This window comes from Staurois parvus, unplaced genomic scaffold (assembly GCF_062004578.1).
Source record: "Staurois parvus isolate SC_StPar_1 unplaced genomic scaffold, SC_StPar_1.0 ptg001930l, whole genome shotgun sequence".
Lineage (NCBI taxonomy): Eukaryota > Metazoa > Chordata > Amphibia > Anura > Ranidae > Staurois > Staurois parvus.
In genome coordinates this window covers 252,207-276,824 of record NW_028319726.1, presented here as the reverse complement: position 1 = coordinate 276,824, position 24,618 = coordinate 252,207, and the positions used below count along the sequence as shown (strand labels likewise).

The following is a 24,618-nucleotide window of genomic DNA, read 5'->3' as shown; positions in this document are numbered from 1 at the left end:
GGATGTTCCTTATACTTGGTCATTGGGAAGAATCCCCCCCCCTACTGATCAATGGGGTCAGTCGGATCCTATCCAAGAATTGCTCATAGAACCCCTAGCAACCTCTGGAGGAACTCTGATTCCATGGAACCCTGGTTGAGAAAACCTTGAGTGTTCAGTCAAGTTATTTGGTTTTACAAGTATGACGTTTATACGTGGAAGTTTGTGCTCGAAGATTTGGGGGGTGAAAAAAAAAAAAAAGTGTTTAGAAAGCACAGGACACAGATTAAACTTTACAGTTTTATCACTTTCAGTCTTGTAACAAATACACACGACTCACATCTCATGTTTACCAACTGGCAAGGCTTCCACTTGCCACTCTGTGCGAAGAAAAGGCAAGAGAGAATGCGCACAGCTAGAACACACCCCAAGGTGGGAAGACAGTGTACAAAGTGGCTGAACTACATACTGCCAGAGCCCTTCTTGCAGGCTGATAAAAGAAAAAACAGGTTTACCAGAAACCTATTCAAGTCTGACTTGTACATCTACAAGCTACAATAGTCTGCTGAATCCCAGTGGACGCCATCCAGCAAAACCATACGCTCTAGGCCTCGCCTCGAAGACCCTGAAGAGGTTTGTGCTGGGAAATGGTGGACCTGGTTTGCTGGAGTAGCAGCTGTGCATACAGTCTAAAGTGGATTCCATGTCAACTAATTAAACACAATCTCTCTATAAAAAGAAAAAACACCCAACTCCTTGAAACAAAGCCATTTTTGGTTCTTTAGTAGTAGTAGTTGCTCTTTGAGTAAAGTCCATTGGTCGAGTTTCCAATCTCCACTTCCTTCTTATAGCAATTGGTCAAAAGATTGGCCTTTTTGGTCAGCTTTGTCAGGACAGACAGGAGTCCCCTAAGATGGTGCTGAAATTGGTCCACCAGGTCTCCCGTCTCTTCCCCTTGGTCATCCTCCGTGTCAGGGCAGTGTTTTTCCACAATTTGTTTTTCTGAGTGAATCCCCCACTTCATATCGTGTCTTAGAGATTTTAGGAGAAGGTAAGAGTCATACAGGTTCCTGTTTTCTACGACATCTTTGGAATTCATATTGTCTCCATTTTCCTCCTTGGTAGGGGTTATGTCCTGCAGCATGCTGGGAACCATAATTGTTTCATCCATGATGGTCGTGGCAGTGTTGAATCTGTGGATGGCATCCAGCAGGGAGTGGCGCTGGGGACTGTATTCTGACACTTCCATTGTGTAGCCTTTTCCTCAGTCAGATTAGAAATCTGGGAAAGAAAAAAAAAAAATTAGCTATCAAAATGTACTTTTCAAACAATTCTGTTTGGCATCTGCACATGCGAGCTTTGTCGCTACACTCAAGAAAGCAAAAATGACCCAAAAATATTCAAAATAATTCTGTAAGATAAAATATAGTACATTCGATGCCTCCCAAAAGTGTACTTATTCCTTTAATGAAAAACAACTTAGTCTCTGCAAGGTTACCCAACTTGTTAAAATTCTAGCAAGGGCAGCTGATGGTCATTCTATTGGTGTAGACTCATTCCCAAAAACTACATCTCCCAAGATCCCATTTCCTACACTGCATAGGCAGGCTCTAGAGCAGGGGTAATGAATTGAATTTCAAGGAGGTCTAGACCCTAAAATAGTCTTCCAGCTGAGGTCTGAATCTCAAGTTTGTAGTCATTGCATGTCCATCAAAAATATATCAGGTTCCCCCCATCAGAGTGCCCCCCAACAGAGTGCCCCCATAGATCATGTTTCCCCCTCAGAGTACCCTTCTAAATCAGTTGTGATCCAGAACAGCACATCTACAGATTGTTAGAACCCATGAAAGGAAACTGTATACCTGTACCTGATGGATAATGTCCATGTAGTCAAGCAGGCAGGGGGCAGAAGCTGGGCAGAGAAGTTTGCTACAGGGGGTGGGGCACACATTATGTCATTGGCTGCTAGAACAATTGGTGATCCCAGCATCCAATGACTGCTGAGCAGCAAGGACCAGACACTGCAGACTGATGGTCCAGACAGGAGCGTCGCTTGGTCCATGTCCAGACCACAGTCTGCCATTTCATCACCACTGCTCCAAAAAAGTCTAGGCAAGCAGCACTTTCTGGGGAAAAAATGCATGTAGAATGTAACAAATGGGTGGGGGTAGGGGTTCTGTAGCAAGGCTGAAGCTGGGTATACATTGGTGGCTGAACAGTGGTAACAGCTGATGGAATTCTGGTTTTCCAGCAGGACCATTCCACAGAAGCCAGTCCAATAACTGGCTTCTGTTGAACAGACTGTGCTATACAGATGAAGTCTGGAAGGTTCAGCAGGAACCAACCGAACTTTGAATGCATGTATACCCAGCTGGACAATGCTGGTTAGGAATTTGGTTCAGGCACATCCCCAGAACTACATCTCCCAAGGGCAGTTTCTCTACACAGTGTGGACAGGATTTTGGGAGTCAAGGCAAGCAGGTCTGCATGCATACAACAACTTCTTTTGCAGTCAACCAGAGAGGGACAGAGTAAATGGGTGGAATTCTGTAGCCTAGAAGGCAGGTCCAACAATGTAGGTCAGGATTTTGGTACACAGGTTCACACAGCAAGTTAGGGGCATACTGATAGGTCACTTATCTTTAAAATACTGGTCTCCACCTTCCACACCCGACTGCAGGACTTCCCCCATCCTCTGGAACTCACTACCCCAATCCAGACTGTCACCTACCCTCACCTTTAGGTGCACCAGGGAAGCCTACCCCCCCTCACCTAACTGCCAATCTCCTCCACGCCTCCTACCACTCCATCCCCCACAGCCACTTCCTCCTGTGCCACTATCTCCTCCCTCCTAGATTGTAAACTCAAAGAGCAGGGCCCTCGAACCCCTCGTGTATTGTCTCATGTACTGTCCCCCACTATAATGTACAGCAATGAGCAAACCTATTTGCGCTAATACCAGGGGCGGACTGACCATTTGGAAACTCTGGCACTGCCTGAGGTCAGTAGGGGGCCCCATGAGATGCCCCTGGTACCTTTTTCATAGGCTTTGAGCTTGGGCAAGGACACAGGGGCCCCGTGATCCCCTATTGCCTGGGGGCCCCATGAGTTGTCAGTCCACCCCTGATATTATAACACAGTATTTATAAAGCGCCAATAGTTCGCTCAGCGCTGTACATTACAATGGGGGACAGAACAACAACAACAACACAATGCAAAACATGAGGGGGATCGAGGGCCCTGCTCTTTCGAGCTTACAATCTAGGATAAATAAAATACTTGCAGCCCATTTTTTCTCCCAGACATGTTTTATGACATTTTATTGTGAAGATGGAGGATTGAATAGATTCAGAACTATGACAACTGCACCAGAACTTTGGAAGTCAGGAACATTCCCAAATTATTGCTGGAGTTAATCCACAATTAAAAAGGTTTGTGGTCTGAAATGTCTGGCTTGACCTGTTTATCATGAAAGATGACTTGTTTGGGTGTGACTGATCATTATCTTAACTGCCTGGTGCAGTAGCCACACTGTAGACCTTGTTTACTCTCTTGGTGTCCGGGTTCTGTACAGTAAGAAAATACACTGATCTTATCTTTAAAGAGTATCTGTATGGTGTTCAACAATACAGTTAGGTGAAAGGAAGGGAATCTAGAACATTTAGACATTTGATGAATGTCTATGCCATTTATTGTTTGATGGTCAGTTTTGAGAATCAGTCTCAAGGGTTTCAACCAGTGGATAGTGGACATCAAACTCTAGCACAGCCTCTCAACTTTCGACAGAGGGGAACCCTTTAAAAAACCTCCAGTCTCAGGGAACCTCTGCTAAAAAATTACTCTACAACTCATGATACATTAGTGTAATGGTCAGTGGGAAGAATGCTCCTTACACTTTTAGTCATTGGGAAAAATCCCCCCCTACAGATAGATAAAAAGATCAATGGTGTCAGTGGGAACTTATCTGAGGCACAGAAATTGCTCAAGGAACCCCTGGAGGAACCCTAATTGAGAAACCTTGCTTTAGCAGAAAAGTGAAGTATTAGGATGCACTCCTGGTGACTGTTCACATTACTTGTGCTGGTACGGTCAGCGACAGGAAATCTCCCCAGTTGAGCAACGGAGCATAATTTGGCTTTGTGGCCACCCTTTGATTTGCCCTCACTTAAGCCCCATACACATGATGAGAATATTGGACGAACGACCGTCTTTTTGCATGCTAGCCTCATATTAAAAGAAGGTTACTAAAGTTAGGAAAATTCAAAAATGTGTGTTGTACTGCATTTTCAGACAAAAACTGTACTGGATTAAACAAAAACATTCTGGTATTGTACAAGAAATTTGATTATCCTTTTGAATAATTTTGGACGAAAGCTGTGCACCAGATTATTGTACAATTGCTTTGAAAGCGGTATTTTTTGTACGATTGTCTGATAGTTTGTACTAGGCTTTATGCAGGCCATAGATGGGGAGAAAAACGGCAGATTTTCGGCCGATTAACGAACTATCGGTCGGTCTAAAAAACTTACCTGACCACCAATTATTACGAAAATCGGCCGATTAATGAGTAACCTATAACGGGAAATGATGTCATTTTGTGGCCTTTGTGATCCTTTTTCGGAAAACGATCGTTCGTTTTTGACCATCAATGAGGATAAAGTCGGGAGTTTTTCGAAAATTTTCCAACATCACCGATAATCTGAAAGTCCAAAATACACGAAAAACGGCCCACAAAATCGTCCACTAACGATAAGATAATCGGCCGGTTTTATTTTCGGAAGAAAAATCGGCCGTTTTTCTCCCCATCTATGGTCTGCATTAGGCCTAGAAATAACGGACGCCAGACAGGGGCGGACTGACCATTTGAAAACTCTGGCACTGCCCGAGGGTCAGGGGGCCCCATGAGATGTCAGTCCACCCCTGACGCTAGACAAAGTGAATCACTCCAACAACAAGGACTATAAACCCTCTAAGCCAAAAAACACACACCAAAAAACACACACCAAAAAACACACACCAAAAAACACACACCAAAAAACACACACCAAAAAACACACACCAAAAAACACACACCAAAAAACACACACCAAAAAACACACACCAAAAAACACACACCAAAAAACACACACCAAAGTTCCAGAAAAATATAAAGACCACAGGATTCAGGTTTTATACCAGACATTGCAGCGTTTCCATTCCATAAATGGAGTTTTCACCAACTTGCAATGTGTAGAAAGGTGCAGTTTGTGTTCTCCACTGCAGGTGGTGCTCAACCACGGCAGCAACGCAGATGGGGAGGAACTTTGATTGGATACTAGTGCCCTTGTGACTGTGGTGGCCATCTTGGGTCAGGCAGAGTTTAAAGAGTCTCCTGGACTTGGTGCACTTTATGCAAGCCACTGGCACAGAGACAGATCCCCCACCTGTTCAGGACAGTGCTTAAAGATCAGGAAAGGTTCTGGAGGAGTAGGAGAGCACAGACTACATCTACAAGAAGCCTTCCCACTTGGGTTGGACTGGTCAGGATACATTCTGCTCCTCTTGGCAGACTGTCAGTATCTTTGGGTCTTCAGACTGCTGTCCCACCACTGTATGGTTTTAAGTGGCTTCGAACAGTTGTGCCTTCAGCCAGGCCTGATTTTGCCAGACTTTTCTACAATAAATTGCTTTTGACAAATTTGCACGCTATGCTCACTGCCTGCCACATCATGCTGCACCTAGTCTACATGTTTGAAGTTGCCAGAAAATTTGACCACTCAAGAAGTCTAATCCATTGCAATGTAGTGGGCTATATTGGGGCAGGGGGGCAAGGAACACATTCAATAGATTTTACCATCCACACAAACTGGTGGATTGAGTAACCTCCTAAATAGCATATTGGAATCGTCCAATAGGTCCCTTCAAGTTTAGAACGTCTGTGCTGGTCTTGCACCACCACCCCACTTATCTCCCTACATTTAAAGTACTGGGGGAGGAAGCAAAGAAATATTGTAGAGTCACTTGAGTAGGCTGCAGCTATTGACACTCCATCCAAGATGGTGGCACACAGACATCTCAGGACTTTGAGGTCTAAACAAGGGAGGCTTAACAAAAAAAACAAACAAAAAAAAACAAAACCCATGCATAAAAGATAAGTGCATTTAACCATAGTTTTTTGTTTACATTTGAATGACAACAGGTGTCTTTAAAAGCTTTGGAGTGCCACACAAGTCCTTCAAATGCCTATGACGCTACTGGGTTATGCTGACCATATACAGCTCCAATTGTGGTCAACTCATCTGAAATCCAAACCATGGGTGGCCCCATTGATACTACCCAGCACAACAAACAGATTGGTCAACCAATTTCCACCCAGCTTTTATTTTTCAAATAGTGACCGCATCCCATCAGTCCACCATGACTGGTGGAATACAATAGCTGACAGTGGAGATTCCTTCATCCATGCCAGGCGTCTCCAAGCTTTTTAAATAAAAAAGGGTCAGTTTACGGTCCTTCAGTCTTTAAAGTGGAGCTCCACCCAAAAGGGGAGGTTCCGCATTAAGGACTGCTCCCCATTAAGGATTGGCACCTTTGGGGAGCAGGTACCCGCTCCCACTTCCGGTCACCTAGGTGATCGGAAATGGAAGGTGTCCTCCCTCACGCTAGTCTTTTCAGACACGCGACAGGTCCCAGAAGACTACAGAACCTTTCATGAAGCACAGCGCTACTTGCGCATGCGCAGTTGGTACATGGCTCTGAAGCCGCAAGCTATCACAGACGGGTGCCCATAGTGAAGATGCCGACCTCCTGGAACACAGGACAGCTGGTGAAATGCGCTGCGGGGGGACACCACAGGACCGGGGGACAGGCAAGTGGCTGTTTTGTTTAAGAGTCAGCAGCTACAGTTTTTGTAGCTGCCGACTTATTTTTGATAGGTTGAGTGGAGTTCCGCTTTAAGCAAGGCACATAGTGGCCAGTGGGGGTAGAAAAGGTCTCAGGCCCTGCATCAGTAAGAATAAACTGTCAGGGTTGGTGGTCAGGAGTAGTAGTGCGCCATCATTGGTATTCATGGAAGGAATATTGCCCCCAATGGTACAAATTATGCCCCACTGTTGGTGCCAGTGGGAGCAATAACACCCCAAGGGCTGGAAAAGGCTAGCAGAGGGCCACATCTGGCCCTCGGGCTGCAGTATGGAGACCACAGATCTATGCTATAAGGAGTCTTATTGGATTTCTCTCACTCAGCTGATGGGCTAAAGAGGAGAACTAGGTATTGCTAACCCTAAAGAAAAACTAAAAAAGGCAAAAACTTGTACTGGACAGAGCTGTGGTGATGGGGGGCTCAAAAGGGAAAGAAAAACCCAAAATTTTGGGTTGTCCCCAGCACAGCGTTAGAGGGGAAAATCTTCTAATAGAGACTAGTTCTGGTGACCAATGGATTTTTTTTTCTTAATTTGTAGGGATTTCCTCATTGACTGTTGCCTATGGACAGGAAGTTGAGGGAAAACTCCCTGATGGGACACAGATTGCTACAGAATTATAACCACAAAAAAAAAAAAAAAAAATTGCCTCTAGTTCTACTTTACATTTCACAAGGATGTGATCACATTGAAGGGCCTGAAAATCCAGTGTCACCAGTGTGCAGATTCACGTACAATACAAGGAAGCGACATATCAAACACATCCTTTGTTATTCTATAGGTGAAGCTCTTTAGAAGGCCAGATACAAGTTACAGAATATTTTTGGCTGAAGTCCCTATTCATGGTTTTCCTGTTCTACATTACCCATCATGCCTCATCACAGCAGGCATGAATAATAAGCTTTTGTTCAGGAGCTGCACACAAGCCAAAGTTTTGGACAGATGTGTTTTGCTCAGTGACCCGGCCCAAAGGCCGGCAACTAAAGCACTGGTGCAAGCCAGTTTTCAACTTCATAACATTTTAAATAAAGGGTTCAAACCATCCAAAACATTTTAAACATGAACAGCACAGAATATTGAGTTCTTCATCCAAAGTACTAGGTTTTGGGTCCAGTGCCATCTTCAAGTCTGCCCAACATGGTTCAAATTGCAGCCAACTGCTGATGCCGAATTGTCTGACATTCGAGATGTAGGTGTCCATGTTGGCATCACCTGGCTTAACAAAACTTAAAGTGGAGCTTTGGGCTAGTAATACAAATAGGTGGACAAGTAGGATTTTTAAATACAGAAGAAACCAGCTTAGTCTTCTGCATTAAAGTGGAGACCTGCGCCCCCCCCCCCCCCCGACACCTTTGCCACTCTTCACCCACATTCATGCTCATTTCTGTTTATTGCTGTCCACCACAGCTATTGGTACCATTTTAGCACATGCCAAACATTACATACATTTCAATGCAGTGTGCACCATCCCCCTGAACCCATCACCACCTTCAACAATACATACATTACAATGCATTGTGCACCATCCCCATCCCCCTGACCCATCACCACCTTCAACATTACATACATCTCAATGCAGTGTGCACCATCCCCCTGAACCCATCACCACCTTCAACATTACAATGCAGTGTGCACCATCCCCGACCCATCACCACCTTCAACATTACACATTTCAATGCAGTGTGCACCATCTCCATCCCCATGACCCATCACCACATACATCTCAATGCAGTGTGCACCATCCCAATCCCCCTGAACCCATCACCACCTTCAACATTACATACATCTCAATGCAGTGTGCACCATCCCCATCCCCCTGACCCATCACCACCTTCAACATTACATACATCTCAATGCAGTGTGCACCATCCCCATCCCCCTGACCCATCACCACCTTCAACATTACATACATCTCAATGCAGTGTGCACCATCCCCATCCCCCTGAACCCATCACCACCTTCAACATTACATACATCTCAATGCAGTGTGCACCATCCCCATCCCCCTGACCCATCACCACCTTCAACATTACATACATCTCAATGCAGTGTGCACCATCCCCATCCTTCTGAACCCATCACCACCTTCAACATTACATACATTTCAATGCAGTGTGCACCATCCCCATCCCCCTGACCCATCACCACCTTCAACATTACATACATTTCAATGCAGTGTGCACCATCCCCACCCCCCTGACCCCATCACCTTAACCATCAGCACTGGCTGACCTCGTCTCAGTATTTTGGACAAGCCAGAGGGAATCTAATAAAAATGTGAACGGTGTGTAAACAGCTTTAAGTAGATCTTATACTGCTGAAACTCTTGCTTCTACCAAATCCACAAAAAAAAAAAAAGAAAAAAAAAGAAAAAAAAACAAAAACACAAACACCACACATTTAACAGTAAATGCTGTATTATATGCGGCTCATACCGAGTCACTGATTTGTTTCCTGTATTCTGAAAAAACCTTGTTGATCCTGCTGCTCTTATCTCCCTCTCCTGTCCATGTCCCCAATTCAGCTATGGATTTTGCAGCTGTAGCAGCAACCCTGCACATGCTCAGTTTTCAGTGAGTTTCTATGTGGGGCATTTATTTCAGGTACTTATCTAGCGCCATCAATTTACGCAGCGCTGAACATACAGTATATATTGTACATTCACAAAAGTCCCTAACCCTCAGTGGGCGTACAATCTAAGGTCACAGTCATATATACTAGGGCCAGTTTAGACAGGATCCAATTAACCTACCAGCATGTCTGGAGTGTGGGAGGAAACCCACGCAGTCAGGGAGCACATGCAAACTCCAGGCACATGGTGCCATGGCTGGGATTCAAAACAACGACCCTAGTACTGCCAGGTGGAAGTGTTAACTATTTAGCCACTGTGCTGCCCATTCCTCCCCACCACATCAGCCCTTGTGACTAAAGTCAGATATGTGGGTGTATACACAGTGGTAAATGACAGCCCACTCCCTTCTCCATACTCACTAACCAAACACATGGGGTTGGGATATTTCATCTTGATTGAGGGAGAATTCACCTCCCTCTTATTCTAAGACACAGGCTGGAGGGGTGCGAGTCTGACCAGGGGCAGACTGACCATTTGGAAACTCGGGCACTGTCCAAGGGCCCGGGGTCAGTAGGGGGCCCCATGAGATGCCCCTGGTACCTTTCCATAGGCTTTGAGTTTGGGCAAGGACACGGGCCCCATGAGTTGTCAGTCCGCCCCTGTCTGACTGTCAGTTTAAGAGTTTTTTTTTTGTTTTGTTTTTTTAAAAGTCAGCAACTACAGGTTAAGTTTTGGAACCTCGGCTGAAGCTCTAACAAAAACCTTGAAAGTTGGCCCCTTGCACCGGTCTTTCGTTTGAATGGATGGCAGCCTTTGGGTCCCTAAGCAAAATCACATCTCAAAATCACAAGTCCCAATACTATGGCTGTTCAGAAAATTTATTTTTTAATCCAGAATCTCAAACCTGAAGATGGGAACTTGTGGGGGTGTTAATCTTCTGCGGTTTGAGGAGCCCTTATGAGCCTGATCACAGCACAGGGCATTAATGCCTAAGGAGGTGTGCAGCCAACTGGACCTAGCAATCCTATCAAATGCGCATTATTTGTACAGAGGTCGGGTCTCAGACTAAAAGGAGGAAGGAAGAGTGAAATTTAAACATTTTCCTGTTTGTGCTTCTACAGAAACAATTGTGAGGACAGAGCACTGGAGGACACAAGAGTGACAGGAGATTGATTAAAAATGTCATCTACATTTTATTTAGTATCTTACTTCCCAATGTTGGGGTGGGGGAGAAATTTTAGCACAACATATGTAAGGCGAGGACACATCTGCCATGCCAGTTACATGGACCATAAGCAAAAGATAATACAGAAAGCTTAGTTTCTCCAATAAAGGAACCCAGTTTGCCTTAGTAAGGGCACAGAGGGTCACCAACCACTTGAGTTCCAGAGGATTTTACCCCCTTCATGACCAGGTCATTTTTGCTATTCAGGCCTGTGCTACTTTAACCACTTCAAGTACAAAACACTTACCCCCTTCCTGTCCAGGCCAATTTTCAGCGCTATCACACCTTTGAATGACAATTGTGCGGTCATGCAACACTGTACCCATCAGGGGCAGACTGACCATTTGGAAACTCGGGCACTGCCCGAGGGCCCGGGGTCAGTAGGGGGCTCCATGAGATGTCCCTGGTACCTTTTTCATAGGCTTTTTTAAGTTTGGGCAAGGACACGGGGCCCCATGATCCCCTATTGCCCGGGGGCCCCCATGAGTTGTCAGTCCGCCCCTGGTACCCATATAACATTTTAGCATTTTTAATGACAGAAAACGTTATTTTGGTGGTATTTATTCACCACTGGGATTTTAATTTTTTTTTTACTTTATAAATGAAAGTCCAAAAAGTTTGAAAAAAAGTGTCTTATAACATTTTGCAAATATTCATAAATCTTAGCCAAAAATGTATTCAGCTCTGTTGTAAAAAAAAGAACCCAAATTAGTTTATAAACAAAAATTATAATTTTTCAAAGATTTCACATTTATTTTATTTGTCTATTTTTTTAACATACTGTCACCATAGTGACACTGTACTACTTGTGGGGGGTGATTTTTTTTTTATTTTTTTACACGAATTGCTTTTACACCCAAAAAGGCTGTAAAAGCAATCATTTTTCCTCTAGCTGCATTCTTGCAGCCACTGAGAAATACGGTGAGAGCTGTGATTGGTTACAGCTTATTACATGGTACAAGGCTGTAGTGAATAGCCCTGTACCATGTGATCTCTGATCATTTACAGATTTCACTAGTAGTAAACAATGTCAGAAGTGACATATTGCTTATTGGCCAATCATTGATCACATGATCAGGACCTCACACAGAGGTCCCGTACAGCGATCCTCTGAACACAGCGGGCACCGGATCGCAGTGCCACGCGCTGCCAGGAAGCATGCACAGGCAAAAAATGGCGGGCGCCGTTTATGAACACCAACTCGCTCCTGCACAGTCATACAATACTGTACCCAAATGAAATCATCAATTTTCACACAAATAGAGCTTTTTGGTGGTATTTGATCACCACTGTTTTAAATTTCACGACCTAAACAAAAAAAAAAAAACCAACAAAATTTGAATAAGATACTTTCTACCTTGCTCTAAAACATTCAATAAAGTCAAATTGTCAAATTAGGACAATGTATTCTGCTACGTCTTTGGTATAAAAGAAAAAACCCCCCAATAAGTGTATAGAAATTTGTGTGAAAGTGCAGTACAGAGTTAGATTGTAAGCTCCCAGGCTCAGGGTCCTCCTATTCCTTCTGTACTGAAATGTATTGTAATTGTACTGTCTCCCTTATATTGTAAAGTGCTGCGCAAACTGTCGGCGCTATATAAATCCTGTATAATAAATAATCTCCCTGGTGTAGAGGTGATCAGGGACACTTAACAGTATGTAACAAAAAAATTTAATATTTTATTCAATTTTTAAATCAGTTTTCTTAATTTTTTAAAAAAAATTTACATACTTTCAGAGTAGTTCCGTGTCACCATAGTACTCTGAGGGGGTTATTAGGGATTTTTACCACTTGTCTGCTGTTACAACGAAGATCATTGTAACAGCAGATTTAAACTGTCACAAATGACTAACCCTCTCTAGTGACCTGTGATTGGCTACAGCTAACATGGTACAGGGTGCAGATATTGCCCAGGTGCCATGTGACAGTTGTGAGCCAATCAAAGCCTAGGCAACAGGAAAATTAATTAATAGCTTTGTCGACACGGATCATACAGCAATCAGTCACTGGGACCCGAGAACGGGGATCCACATTCCCAGGAGACAGCGGCCCTGAGACGGGAAATGTGCAGTGCGCCCATGAACCAGAGCAGGCGTACATGTGCGTGATATTGTCTGCAGGTCAGTAAACAGATCCCTGAAGGATTCTGTCCATTCATAAACGGAAGCACAGAATATAAATAGAATATAATTGAAATCACAGTGCAAATTGCAAGAAATCGTGCTCTGTGCGGCTCTCAAACTCCCCACTCTGGGCTCCTCCTACAGGAGGACTGGGTGTGGACCCAGACCAAGCTGTCTGGGGAGAGTCCGCCTCACTTCGGAGCAGGAGCCAGCGTCCACCATACCCCCTCTCCCCCGGACCCCGCGTCCACCATACCCCCTCTCCCCCGGACCCCGCGTCCACCATACCCCCTCTCCCCCGGACCCCGCGTCCACCATACCCCCTCTCCCCCGGACCCCGCGTCCACCATACCCCCTCTCCCCCGGACCCCGCGTCCACCATATCAGGTCTCAGTACACATGGAAATACAATTATTTTAGTAAATAAAAAAACTGCTAAATTCCTTCTCAGTAGTATATAGCAGTCTTGCGACTTCTATCAGTGTCCAGCAGAGCACTGGTTATAGTTTGTAGGAGGAGTTTTCTTTCTGCTCTAGGAGGATGCAGAACCCCTGACCTCTTTCTGGACAGTGCTGATCGGCCCTGTGCTGATCACATGCACTTTCCCAAGAAAGAAAAACCTCAATACACACTAAACTGAGCATGTGGATACAGTTCAGTCTGTCTTAGGTAGACATCTGAAGAGGGGCAGAGAAAAACAGAATCCAAAAGGCATTTTTACACAATGCAGAGGATTAACCCCTTAGGTGAGTATAACAAGCATGCTTTACTGCATATACAGACTGATTGTACTGTTGTGGGTATAGTAACATTTTAAGGCAAATTGCCAGTTCAAGGGCATAAAAAAACCCACCACAAGAACACCATGCACATTGCTGACCTTGCCAAAAACAAAATCCAGCTTTGTCCTGTGCCTGCAGTGTGATCAGAAGTATACTAGGACCTATAATGTAGCCTTAACACTCTGTACCAACACTGCTTCCCGATACAGTACAATGAGCTTCCCCATAGATACAGAACAATGAGCGTCGCCACCCTAGGACTGTTGTACCCAGGTGGGGGGGGGGGGGGACGGGACAAAAAAAAAAAAAAAACGAATGGAACCCCCATACATAGGGTTGGCAAGTTGCAAGATAACATTTTGTTCCTGGATAGAGATACACTAACCCCACGGTCACATCAAGCCAGACTTTGAAATTGTGCGACTTACAGTGAAGTTGCGCAATTTCAAAGTTGAGGGGGATGTGCAGATTTCAGGTGCGATTTGCAAGACATCGGACACGCGTCATGCAAACTGCACCAAAAAGTAGCGCATGTACTACTTTAGAAGTCGGTGCGGCTCCGACCAAGTCAGAACCGCACCAATATAACCGCTGTCATTGCAGACAATAGGGTGCAACTTGGCATGCGATTTGAAAGTTGCAGGGCGTGCAAATTGCATGCCAAGTCGCACCCAGTGTGACCAGGGACTTAGGGCTCATTTACACACCAGATACATTCCAGTGCAGTTTTATTCTGCAACAAAAAACACATGCACAGTGTGTAGCATGGATTTAAATGGCCCTCCTTCACATGTGCAATCAAAAGAACAGTTCTCATCTGGAATACAGCAAAAAGCATCAAACACATACCCTTAAGAGAAAAAAAAATGAAAGCAGAACGCATCAAACATTCAAAAATGCATCAAAAGCATGCAGAAACATCTGGAATGCAGACGTCATGGCGTAAACCATCCTTAAGGTAATCTGAGCAATAACACAATGAGCGCTGTACGGGAAGACAGCATGTCTAACACCATCCTTGGGCATGACATTTACAGATCAAGAGTTTCCCCATCACACCACCGACTTCCTACCCGGTAACCCCTCTACACCGATATCCTGTCCCAAAATCCTATTCAGCAACCCAGCATGCAGCCAATGGTCAGCCAGATTCAGCCCGAAGTGGCTACTAATAGGAAACACACCCTTCCTGCTGCAGTACAGACACTTTATTTGCATGTCGGGTATGAGCGGATGCAGCATGGAATGTCAGCCAACGCACAATTTCAAGAACATGTCCCAGCACGGTTTACGTCACAAAGAAAAAAAAACCCACCACCACACCAAAAGTAACCCAAAAAACAGCCAAAAGACAAACTGCCATTGTGTGCCAAAAATGAATCACCCATAAGGCCCGGTTCACACCTATGAGTGAAAGTATCGCTTGCTGCATCTGATAGATTTTCATCAAAATGCATGTTATATAGAGATAATGCAAACGTGCCAAATGTTCACAGGGCCCGACATAAAGCAATTAGATATTTGAAAACAAAAAAAGGCACAGAAAATGTTTAATTGAACTAAAATATATCGTATGTTGTGGGTTTCATAAACCTTAAGGCCATTTCACATGGGTAGCTGGGAGGTGACACACACACACACAAAACACACACACACACACACACACACACACACACACACACAAAACACACACACAAAACACACACACACACAACACACACACAAAACACACACAACACACAAAACACACACAACACACAAAACACACACAACACACAAAACACACACAACACACAAAACACACACACACACAAAACACACACACACACAAAACACACACACACACAAAACACACACACACACAAAACACACACACACACAAAACACACACACACACAAAACACACACACACACAAAACACACACACACACAAAACACACACACACACAAAACACACACACACACAAAACACACACACACACAAAACACACACACACACAAAACACACACACACACAAAACACACACACACACAAAACACACACACACAAAACACACACACACAAAACACACACACACAAAACACACACACACAAAACACACACACAAAACACACACACAAAACACACACACAAAACACACACACAAAACACACACACAAAACACACACACAAAACACACACACAAAACACACACACAAAACACACACACACAAAACACACACACACAAAACACACACACACAAAACACACACACACAAAACACACACAACACACACACACAGCCCCTGGAGGATGTCATGCTGTGCCACTATGTATCACATACTAGTACATTAATGACAGACTTGCCGTAATACAAAGCCCCCTCCAATAGCACACTCCCACCACTGACAGGGCTTCCATTTTCACCATCTGTCTTCCAGGTTCCCGGGCTCCAGCCATTTGAATGGTTGAGCTGTGATGGCATCAGGAGTCACGGCCACAGCACAGCTCTCAATGAACGGCATGCCATCCACTGAGAGTGCAGTGCGCATGCGCCGGTGACGTCATCGTCTGATACTAAAGTAAATATCTCCTAAAAGGTGCAACCTTCCAGAGACAAGGGGGATAGTTCTTGAAGGGACACGAGTTCATTGCTTGGGAAAGGGGGTATCCCATGATCTCACCTTCCCAAAGTGTGGAGGGGGTGGCCATAGATGGCCAAAAAGACCGGATTCCCCACAATTGTATTAAACTCAGGAGGCACCTGGGTACTGAACACCTTGGGGCCCGGTCTTGGGAGGGGGGTAAATAATCTCATGATCCCACCTTCCCAAAATGTGGAGGTACAAATCTACAACTGGCCATAGAAGGCCTAGGACCGGATTCCCCGCAACCATATTAAACTCAGGAGGCACCTGGGCACTGAACACCTTTTGTATTTTTCAGCCAGACTATGTAACCTTGGGGCCCCCTTTTTTGGGGGGGGGGGATAATCACATGATCTCACCTTCTCCCAGAGTGTGGAGGGGTGGACTTCCTGGGAAGGTACAAATCTAAACACTGGCCATAGATGGCCAAAGGACCAGATTCCCCACAACCAGATTAAACTCAGGAGGTGCCTGGGCCCTGAACACCTTGTGGCCCCCTCAGGTGTCTGGAGGCTTCCCCTGCACACAGAGGGATGACATTGAGCCAAGTAGCGAGCACTTTGGCCGTTAGATGGAGATTGCCATCACTACTGTACATTACACCTACATGGGTTGTACCAACATGTCACACTGGCAGCTGAACGAAGAGACGAATGTGATCCTGACGTCTATGGTGGATGTACTATGTTGTTTTTGGGTACATCACATTAATACAGGATTTCCTCTATAGAGTGTTCATTTCAGGTACTTGTATAGCACTGTCAATTTACGCAGCGCTTTACATATATATTGTACATTCACATCAGTCCCTGACCCTCAAGGGGCGTACAATCTAAGAAAGGGCTTGAAAAAGCCGCTCGCCAAATGCGAGGAGAATTCTTGTATGGCGAGCACAGATGATGGAGCGGCTGCACCTGAACTCCAAGCCTCATTGTGAAGCAGAGTTCCAGTTTCCAACTTCTTCGGCATCGCCATTACACTGGCAGTGCTGCTGAGGGGACAGGTGCAGGAGAGGTCCACTCTTCTCCGCTGAGGGGAGACACCCTCTCCGCCGCCGTGGACTCGAGGAGAGGTCCGCCCTCCCGCCGCCGTGGACTCGAGGAGAGGTCCGCCCTCCCGCCGCCGTGGACTCGAGGAGAGGTCCGCCCTCCCGCCGCCGTGGACTCGAGGAGAGGTCCGCCCTCCCGCCGCCGTGGACTCGAGGAGAGGTCCGCCCTCCCCTCCCGCCGCCGTGGACTCGAGGAGAGGTCCGCCCTCCCCTCCCGCCGCCGTGGACTCGAGGAGAGGTCCGCCCTCCCCTCCCGCCGCCGTGGACTCGAGGAGAGGTCCGCCCTCCCCTCCCGCCGCCGTGGACTCGAGGAGAGGTCCGCCCTCCCCTCCCGCCGCAGTGGACTCGAGGAGAGGTCCGCCCCCCCCCCCCCCGCCGTAGTGTGTTTTTTCTTCCTGAAATAGATTGCAATCCACACATCCATTTAAGTGGTATTTTTCATCAGAAAAAGGGTATTACACAAGTCTTGGTCCTGCTGTAGAATGAAAACCAAAGCAAATCTTGATGTGAAACTGGCTTCCTACTGCTTTTTGTCATCCAAAAAAATCTGTTTTTTTTCTTAATTGAATAGAAGGCAATCCACACAGCCACTGAAGTGATATTTTGAATCAGGAAAAGGGTATTCCACAAGTCTTGGTCCTGCTGTACAACACACCATGGCTGCTCTATTAGCACATCTTTGGTAAAAGGTTTACTATTATGCCATTTTTTGGCATCTAAAGCACTTTTGTTTTTTAATGTACTACTTCTCTAAGCTCTATTGAGATCATGCTTGAGAAAAAAAAATGCAAAATGTTTACTATTGTTGTTTATTTTATACAATGTTTTTTGGCCATCAAAAGATGCACTTTTTTTCTTAATGCTGCACTTCTCCAAGGTCTCTGCTGGAGATAATACATGTTTACAGTAACTATTATTCCATGTTTTTTGGCATCAAAATAAGCACTTTCTTATGCTATACTTCTGTAAACTAAACTTACATCTTTTAAAAGAAGTTACTAAAGTCTTTTTAATCACCTCCCGCCCACCATATAGTACAATGACGGATGCAAGGTGGTTCTCCCGTTCTGGGAGGATGTCATATGACGTCCTCCCATTCTCACCACGCATACGCGGCTCACGGCGTGTGTAGCGCGGCGATCGGCAGTGCGCTATGTCCCTCGGACACAGCGGATCACTGATCACGGAAAGAGCCAAAGATGTCGGCTCAGTCATGTGATCAGCTGTGTCCAATCACAGCTGATCGAATGTAAATAGGGAAATGCCGGTTATCGGCATTTCTCTCCTCTCTAGCTGTCACGCTGACAGAGGAGAGGAGAGCCGGTAATCGGCTTTCTGCAGAGGGGACATGTACACTGATCATTAGGGCACTGGGCATCAGTGTGCCCTGATGATCAGTGTAGCCCCAGCAGTGCCACCTGTCAGTGTCCATCAGTGCCTTGTGTCAGTGCTCATCAGTGCCTCGTGCCACATATCAGCGCCTACCAGTGCACATCAATGCCACATCAGTGCCCATCTGAGCTGCCTTTCAGTGTCACCCATCAGTGCCAGTCAGTGCCACCTATCAATGCTGCCAGTCAATGCCAATCAGTGCCATGCATCAGTGCTGCCTGTCAATGCCACCTATCAGTGTAGCCTATCAGTGCCCATCACTGCAGCCTCATTAGCGCACATCAGTGAAGGAGAGAAATCACTTTACAAAATTTTATAACAAAAACTAAGAAAAAAAAAAGTTTCAAAATTTTCAGTGGTTTTTGGTTTAAGAAAAAAGAAACCCAGGAGGTGATAAAATACCACCAAAATAAAGCTCTCAAAAAATGATAAAAAATTTCATATGGGAACAGTGTTGCATGACCACGCAATTGTCACTCAAAGTGTGATCGCGCTGAAAGATGGAAATTGGCCTGGGCAGGAAGGGGGTAGAAGTGCCCGGTAGGCAGGAAGGGGGTAGAAGTGCCCGGTAGGCAGGAAGGGGGTAGAAGTGCCCGGTAGGCGAGGGGTTAAAGACGCAGGAGAAACAAAAATACAAAATGTTCACTACAGGTTTAAACCTGTAAAACTTGATATTTTGATTGCTTCCTATTGCTATTAAGCTATTGCTGTTATGTTTAAATTGGCATAAATAAAGTTATGTTATAATTGCAGTTTTGTATATTTTGGACTATTCTAAAGAAAAATGCAATTTCTTAAGCTTTAAGGGGGCGTGGTTGGGGGCAGGGCTGGAGGTGGGGTTGGAGGCGGACCTGGGCATGGTTGGGTGGGGCAACTGGTGGAGAGTAAGGTTTGTGCCTGGCTAGTACGTCTAGACCAGGGGCAGACTGACCATTTGGAAACTCGGGCACTGCCTGAGGGCCCAGGGTCAGTAGGGGGCCCCATGAGATGCCCCTGGTACCTTTTTCATAGGCTTTTTTGAGTTTGGGCAAGGACACAGGGGCCCCATGATCCCCTATTGCCCGGGGGCCCCATGAGTTGTCAGTCCGCCCCTGGTCTAGACTTGAAATTTTAAGCCCTGATCTAAGACCTCCAACTCACATTCATACATACACATACAAGGGACAATTTACCTACCAGCATGTCTTTGGAGTGTGGGAGGAAACCCACACAAGCACATGGAGAACATGCAAACTCCAGGCAGGGGGTGCTGTGGTTGGGATTCGAGCCAGCAACCCTAGTACTGCCAGGCGGAAGTGCTAACAATTTATCCACTGTGCTGCCCGTATATGTCTGATGTAAGGTTCTCATCTCTGAGTCGATTCCTTTTCTGTCTTTCGTCAACAGCATAAGAAAGCTTCATTTTACTCCACCCCCCCCCCCAACATGCAACAATTATATTGATTAATTGCTGCAGGGCCCTTAACAGCATGGGGCCCATAGGCAGGTGCCTACTCTGCCTATCTGGTAATCAGGCACTGGGATCCCCCTACACACAAGATGGGTGGAGGAATCCTCCCTACTGTGCCATTGTATTCTGACAGTGGGGGGAGGCGGGAGTCCCTGCTGTCAGAATCCACGGATCAGCACTGCAGCCCACTGTTCGGATGGAAATCTTCCAGCATTCCATTTGGCAGAAATCGATGGGCCGCTGATTCAATGCAGCCAGTCTCTGCTAGACCAGCTGAATTTCGATCTTCGATGGGAAGCTTTAGTAGTAGGTTGCGGTGGGAAATGACTCAACTCCTGCTCTAGCGTTTCATAGTTCCAATGGCAGTCATTTCCAAGGAGACCGATATGAGTCAGTGACTTTCCCACCATCATGACTCAGACTGCCAACCGCACCTCACAGCGCGCTCTCCGAATTGGCCGAAATGTACTTTTTACATTCATGATCCCCCCGGAATGTGGAAAGCACCGCATACCACCCCCCCAACCCGGCCCCCCCTCAACAATGTGCTTTTCATCAGACTACCTCCACAGCACATTCTGTAATGAAGAGCATTAGAAGAGCTTCCAGAACCCGACTGATGAAGGCAGACAGTCCTGTGCCGGGACGGGTCTAATGATCATCAGCACCACCAAGCAGCTGATCAATGGGGGTCCAAGCAGGGAGACCCCAAGCGTCAGCAGACAGAAGGGAGGGAGGGGAGAGTTTCCTTCCTTCAGCAAGGACAAACGTTTCCCATATTCATCCTAAACCTCCCCCCATACCAGGGGCGGACTGACCATTCGAGCACTCGGGCACTGCCCGAGGTCAGTAGGGGGCCCCATGGTACTTTTTTATAGGCTTTTTTGGGTGTGCTTTGAGTGTGGCCAAGGACATGGGCCCCATGAAATGCCCCTGGTACCTTTATCATAGGCTTTTTTGAGTTTGGGCAAGGACACAGGGGCCCCATGATCCCCTATTGCCCAGGGGCCCCATGAGTTGTCAGTCCGCCCCTGTCCCATACATAACAATCTAATTGTACACTCTCCTTTAGACTGACCGCCATACAGTGGAAGGGCCTGACTGACTACAAATTTAGGGCCCATTGACACCAGAATGCAGTGCTGGAAACTAGGGATGCACCGAGTTATTCATTTCAGGTACTTTGGAGTGTGGGAGGAAACTGGAGCACCTTGAGGAAACCCACATAGGCACCGATAACTTACCAAAAAAACCCAAATGAGAAAACACACACACACACGTGGTCAAGTACTCGCCGATACTTTGCGGTGCAATACGCGTCAATACAAAAATTTATGGGTGCAAATCGCACTGCAAAATAGCATACAATTTGAACAGGAAAAACTCCTACCCAAATCACATGCAGTTCATGCAACCAAACCTTGTTTTTAACATGATTTTTTTTTTTTTTAGACCGGGTTCATTCGGTTTTGTTGCAGGCTGGTTGGTAAATGAGCCGGGGGGGGGCTTGTGATGGGATAACATGGTAGCTATAAAAGACAAGTGAGGGCTTATTCACAGATGACAGCGCTTGCCACCTCTAAAAAGCAATCCATGGTGGATTGCTTTCCAGAGGACAGTAAAGCAGTGGCTGCCAGGCATTCAGGTGGAGATGACGTGTCCTAAATGCATTTTTTTTTGCAAAGCAAATAGAAACATTGTGTATGTAACGCCGCGCCACAACTGAACCAAGCATTTGGCACGTGGTCGCGGCACAGCTCCATTCACTTGAATGGGTCACATTTGGCAATGGCATTGCTCTTGGAACACAACAGGGGGGATCATTTTTACTGCAACCACAAAGCAAAGCTTCACGGCCATGGCCTGTGTATGTACAACCCTGAGGTGGCTGCGTGCCATCTTAGGTTGGCAAAACCATAGCTCACCCGTTCCTCTTCCCCGGTCACCTGTGTGAATGAGGCCTTCCTAGAAACAAACCCTGTGCAAAGCCAACCGCTCAGCAACTGAGCTACAAATCGCTGGGAAACGCTGCAATACAGATCATTCATGGACTGCAATTCCATTTTTTTTCTTAGCAATAAAGAGGCTTTGGAGAACAATTCTGTAACAGTTGCCAACCCTTGATACAGTTACCAGTGTGGCCGAGCTGCGCTTCACGATTGCCAATGTGACATGGGCCGGGAAACCACATTTACTCTTCAAATAAACAAATGTTTAAAAAGCTTAGTGTGTCTAGAAATCAGACCATTGTCGGCGCGGCCCACCCACCTCGCTACCCTGTGGCCGACCCCACCTCGCTACCCTGTGGCCGACCCCACCTCACTACCCCACTGCCAGCACGATCGACCCCCCCTCACTACCCCACTGTGTGTGGCCCACCCACCTCGCTACCCCACCTCGCTACCCCACTGCCAGCATGATAGACCCTCCCCTTCGCTACCCCACTTCGTGTGGCCCTCCCACCTTGCTACCCCACTGCCAGCACAGCCCACCCACCTTGCTACCCCGTGGCTGGCCCAGCCAGCCCCACTGCGCTACCCCACTGCAGGATCTGCCAACCCCACCTCGCTACCCCACTGCCAGCATGATAGACCCTCCCCCTCGCTACCCCCCTCGCTACCCCACTTTGTGTGGCCCACCCACCTCGCTACCATACTGCCAGCACAGCGCACCCACCACGCTACCCCACGGCCGGCACGATGTGGACCTGGAGGATCAGGCTTTGGGCCCTTTCACACAGACAACCCAATCAAGTCCACCTGTCAGTTTTTCAGGCCGACCCAATCAGAAGGTCCATGTATTCCTATGGATTGGCAGGTATCCCATTTACAACCGCCTACCTCCAGGTCCAATCAGGTCTTCCATCTAGGCAGACCGGACCGGAGGCAGCCAGGTGTAACCCCTGGTTCGCATATATGCGGCTGTGCAGGTCACATTTTGCACAGGAACGAGAGCCCATTCATTTGAATGGACTCCCGTGACACGCAGAGAAGAAGTCCCGCCAGTACAGTTGTGTTTTCCAGTGCGGGCGGCGTGCCATTAGAAGTAGTGGCACCCACCCGTAGGTCTGCATTCCTCTGTGTGGGTGGTGCAGGTGCACGGATTTTTGTGCGGATCCTCAGCGGCACCACCTGCACAGATGTGAACCCAGCCTAAATGGACAGCAGTGTTTCCTCCCAGCTGCCCATAGAGGAGAGCAGGCTCTGTGTCCATGTTGCAGAAACTAAGCAGACAGGGACCTGTCACCCATCCGATCTGCCTCCAAACAGGGGATCAGCAGACAAATTCCCTGCTGATCAGAACAAAAAGCGCCAACATGACAGGGCCACTGCAAAAAAAAAAAAATCATACATACATACATATACATACATATACACACACACACACACACACCAAATGTAATTAGAAATAAGACACCATTGCCAGCCTTTGCTAGATTATTGCCACTGGGGCCATTAATGATACAAAATTGCCATTGATAAGGACAATCAGTCTTACTGCAAAAAAATTGCCAGGAAAAATCAGGCTTATTGCTCAAAAAATAATTTAAAAAAAACAAAAAAACAAAGCCATGTGTTTTTAGAAATAAACACCCATTGCCATCGCAGCCATTCATTGCCAGTGTGACTGACCCATGCCATTAATGTGTAGCTGGAAGAGCAGACAAACAACAAAATCCCCCCAAAACAATTAAAAAAAAATTAAAATATAAAAAACAAAACAAAAACAAAGCCAAGTGTTTAGAAATAAACACCCGTTGCCAGCACAGCCATTCATTGCCAATGTTAGACCCATGTCACTGATGTGAACCTGGAAGATCAGAAACAAAACAAGAATATAAAAAAAAAACAAAAACAAAAAGCAAAGTGTTTAGAAATAAACACCCATTGCAATCACAGCTATTCATTACTAGTGTGACAGACCCATGCCACTGATGTGGACCTGGAAGACCAGACAAAAACAAACAAAAAATTAGAAAATAAAATATAAAAAAACAAAGCCAAGTGATTCTAGAACATTTTTAAAATCTTTGGTTGTACACATTATCTGGTTGTCACTTTGTAAGTGAAACACAATAAAACTGCAACAAAGTAACCCAAACCCCTGACACACCCAACACAACTTCCACCCTGCACTGAGATCTGATGAGGATGGCTACAAAGTTTCTTCTAAGAGGGTGAGATGTCTGCAATCATTGCATGGTGTGACCAGGGGCAGACTGACCATTTGGAAACACAGGCACTGCCCAAGGGCCCAGGGACAGTAGGGGGCCCCATGAGATGCCCCTGGTACCTTTTTCATAGGCTTTTTTGAGTGTGGGCAAGGACACAGGGGCCCCATGAGTTGTCAGTCCACCCCTGTGTGTGACCCCCCCCCCCCTGCCCCTTCCATGGATTTACCATCAGAGTGGCATCCTTCCTCTGTCAGTCTCCCAGCAGATCTCACACACCGACTACGATGCTCTTTCTTTAAAAACTTGGCACCTGTGGTCAGCCCCGCCCACCAGCTGCAGCCTCCT

At 46.3% G+C, this 24,618-nt stretch overlaps 1 protein-coding gene across 2 annotated transcripts; it reads right to left on the bottom strand.

The window, feature by feature from the left end:
* Positions 1 to 265: 265 nt before the first annotated feature.
* On the bottom strand, positions 266 to 24,618 carry LOC149433235 (mid1-interacting protein 1-B-like). 2 transcript variants are annotated; one of them, XM_089664517.1, is made up of 2 exons: positions 24,500 to 24,618; positions 266 to 1,260 (listed from the first exon to the last, which is right to left on the bottom strand). In XM_089664517.1, the coding sequence occupies exon 2, from the start codon at positions 1,226 to 1,228 to the stop codon at positions 761 to 763; it is 468 nt and encodes a 155-aa protein (XP_089520643.1). In that variant the 5' UTR covers positions 1,229 to 1,260; positions 24,500 to 24,618; the 3' UTR covers positions 266 to 760. The 2 variants fall into 2 exon arrangements, with proteins under 2 accessions (XP_089520643.1, XP_089520644.1); XM_089664518.1 differs by lacking the exon at positions 24,500 to 24,618 and adding an exon at positions 4,509 to 4,531.